General features: G+C 42.2%; 1 protein-coding gene across 1 annotated transcript; it reads left to right on the top strand.

The window, feature by feature from the left end:
- The first annotated feature begins 312 nt into the window (after window positions 1-312).
- LOC105043615 (14 kDa proline-rich protein DC2.15) lies at window positions 313-1,238 on the top strand. Its single transcript, XM_010921217.4, has one exon. The coding sequence runs from the start codon at window positions 421-423 to the stop codon at window positions 850-852; it is 432 nt and encodes a 143-aa protein (XP_010919519.1). The 5' UTR covers window positions 313-420; the 3' UTR covers window positions 853-1,238.
- Window positions 1,239-2,839: the final 1,601 nt, after the last annotated feature.

Raw genomic sequence — 2,839 nt, 5'->3', positions numbered from 1 at the left:
TACGGTACACCATTTTGCAGCACCGTCGTACAAGTTGGAGGCGATGTTGATATTTGGCCATGGCAGTCATGAGCATTTGTCCAGATTCATTGCCCCACCACCACAAACCTCCAAGCCATTCCCTTGTCCTTCCCTTCTCCTGCCAGCTAAAACAAGCATTGCCACCACCCAGCCCACATGGCCTTTAGCTTCCTTCATCTTCTATTCATTTTCCTCTTTCCATCAATAAACAAATTACTACAAAATCTACTGGCCCTCCATTCTCCATTAGAAAACTAAAATATCTGCTTCCTTTCTATAAATACCCAACACCTCCATGCCAAACCCTTCCATCACAAACGCCACTAGCTAGTACTGCTCCCTCTCCTCCAGTGCTTAAACCATCCCACTAATTAAGTAGGTGTTTGTGATTACCGAGCCATGGCATCCAAGACCTCAGCATCAGCTGCTCTCTTCCTTGCTCTCAACCTCCTTTTCTTTGCTCTGGTTAGCGGCTGTGGTGTTTGCCCGGGCCCAACCCCCAAGCCTCCAAGCCCCAGGCCCCCCAGTCCAAAGCCACCGAGCCCAAAGCCGAGCCCGAGCCCCTCCAAGGGCAAGTGCCCCATTGACACCCTCAAGCTAGGCGTATGCGCCAACGTGCTCAACGGCCTCATCAACCTCACTCTCGGCAAGCCACCTAAGAAGCCATGCTGCTCTCTCATCAAAGGCCTCGCCGACCTCGAGGCCGCCGTGTGCCTCTGCACCGCACTTAAGGCCAATATTCTCGGCGCTAACCTCAACATTCCTATCGACCTCAGCTTGCTCATCAACTACTGTGGGAAAAAGGTCCCCACCGGTTTCCAGTGCTCTTAAACTACCAGCTTGCTCACCACCCAAATCCCCTGGTCTCTTTGTCTGTGGTCTCTTTGCTTGCATATATAGTTTCTGATATAGACTGTTTGGGTTCTTGTTGGTTTTGGTTTCGTTGATGTAATGGTTGTAGCTGTAGTTGTTACTGTTGTTGAGTTAGGAGAAAGGATGACGAATAAGCCTGGTTCAACAACAAAATAAAAACAAAAATTAAAATGTTATTATGTGTGGGAAATGGGCCGAAGGTTCTGAATTTGAAGCCAGAAAGTGTAGCGTGTGTGGGGTGGGGATTTCATGTTACGTTTTACATGTAATATGCGGTTAAACTGGGTTATATTTATTGTGTAATGCTTTCCACGGTTAGACAATGAAAGCCTGCTTTATTTTGACGCTTCTTGTTGTGCTTTCCTCCTTGAAGAAGCTTGTTGATCGTCAGTGTAATTGCACTTCCGGTGGTAATATTTGAATTTAACATTTTTTTTTTTTGCTCTCTTTTTTCAAGCTGCTAGTAAGATTATTTGAATCTAATTCATATTTTCTTTTTTACTTATCCCTCAAAGCCCAAATCGATATTTTTACTTTTTTTTAGAAAAAAGTTATATTGTTATATATTATTATTTTGGTCACCGTATCTCCGGGGGTTTTTATTTTGCTTGTTTTTTTTCCTTTTCTTTTTTTTTTTTTTTTTTTTTTTTGGCCTGGGGTGATGGGGATGGAGGGGTTTACAAAGCGCCTTACTATTTGTGGAAAGTAATCAGTCCACACTTGCGAGCGATGAAGAGCTGCTTTCTTATGTATGCGTCGTCACCGATGAGAAAGTACTTTGGAGAGAGAATGTTGTAGGGTTTTCAGACGTACGTTCTTCACGATACACGTATAAATTCCAAGGCCCCTCTTTGATCCCATCCGGAGACACGTCGACTCGTTTCCCTGTTGACGCGTAGCGCCTCACGGGACAATTGTCAGTGAAAAACCTATACAGGTGTCCTTCGTGTAAGTACTGTTGTTACTGCAAACTTTGTCCTACGATGAATTAAAGAAAACTGGCACCTTCTACAGTACCAGATGTACATACAAAAAAAGACGGGAAAAAAAGTTTCACCTCACGTGTCGCAAAAATATAAAAATTTTAATCCGGGTCACTTCCCTCGCCCTCTGTAGATCGACTAGAGAAGGTATTGGCCTTCTACACACAGCTCACGAGGCGATTAATTAATTAAGCAGAAGCGCAGCAATACAAAGCCACAACTTTTTTTGTCCGAAGTGGGCTCCGCTTTGGTGTCATTGGTCTATTCTAGATGTGATTCATGATGCCCTGTCGACTAGGCTCATGTGGATGCCGGTACTTGCTTTTTGGAAACCTCTAGAAATATTCACGTGATTAAGGGCTCTGGAGAGCTAATTTGCTGCAATAAGGCATTGGAATTATTTCATAAAATCATCATCATCATCAACGTCCTTTAGACACCAACGAAAGAGGATGCGTTTAAGAATGGAGACTAATCTGTTGATAGGAAGGTTTTTGTGAAGTAGTTTACCCATCCCAACCAACGTCCAACAAAGATCATGCATTCAATCGATGGATAGACACTAGCTGCAAGTATGACTGTTTAGCAATGCTAGTTTCTTCTTCTTCTTCTTCTTCTAGGCTGATTTTCTTTTGCATCCAAAAGGAATTTATGTCAGACATCGGCATTTCACCCTGTTGCGAGATGGAGCTCTTGCAGCAAGGGTATACGTGCATTATATATCATACATACGCGATCAAGTAGATTTTTTTTTTTTTTCTTTAAGGAAAAAGTGTACTTCATTTTCCATGCTTGATGTGCCTATACTTCATTTAGCTGTATTTATTGCATAAGAATATGACTTTAATAATCACTTTAAAATTTATCTAAAAGAGATGTTTACTTTAAAATTTATGATATTAGCAATCACAAGTATCATGATCACATACTAGGTCCATTATATGCGAGACAATGTAGTCTGC

The sequence above is a fragment of the Elaeis guineensis genome, chromosome 4, assembly GCF_000442705.2.
Source record: "Elaeis guineensis isolate ETL-2024a chromosome 4, EG11, whole genome shotgun sequence".
Lineage (NCBI taxonomy): Eukaryota > Viridiplantae > Streptophyta > Magnoliopsida > Arecales > Arecaceae > Elaeis > Elaeis guineensis.
The sequence above is the reverse complement of the archived record's forward strand: the minus strand, read 5'-3'. Positions and strand labels throughout refer to the sequence as shown.

Excerpts from the sequence above, each read along its gene's own strand:
- LOC105043615 (XM_010921217.4), top strand. The coding sequence starts at position 421 with ATGGCATCCAAGACCTCAGCATCAGCTGCTCTCTTCCTTGCTCTCAAC.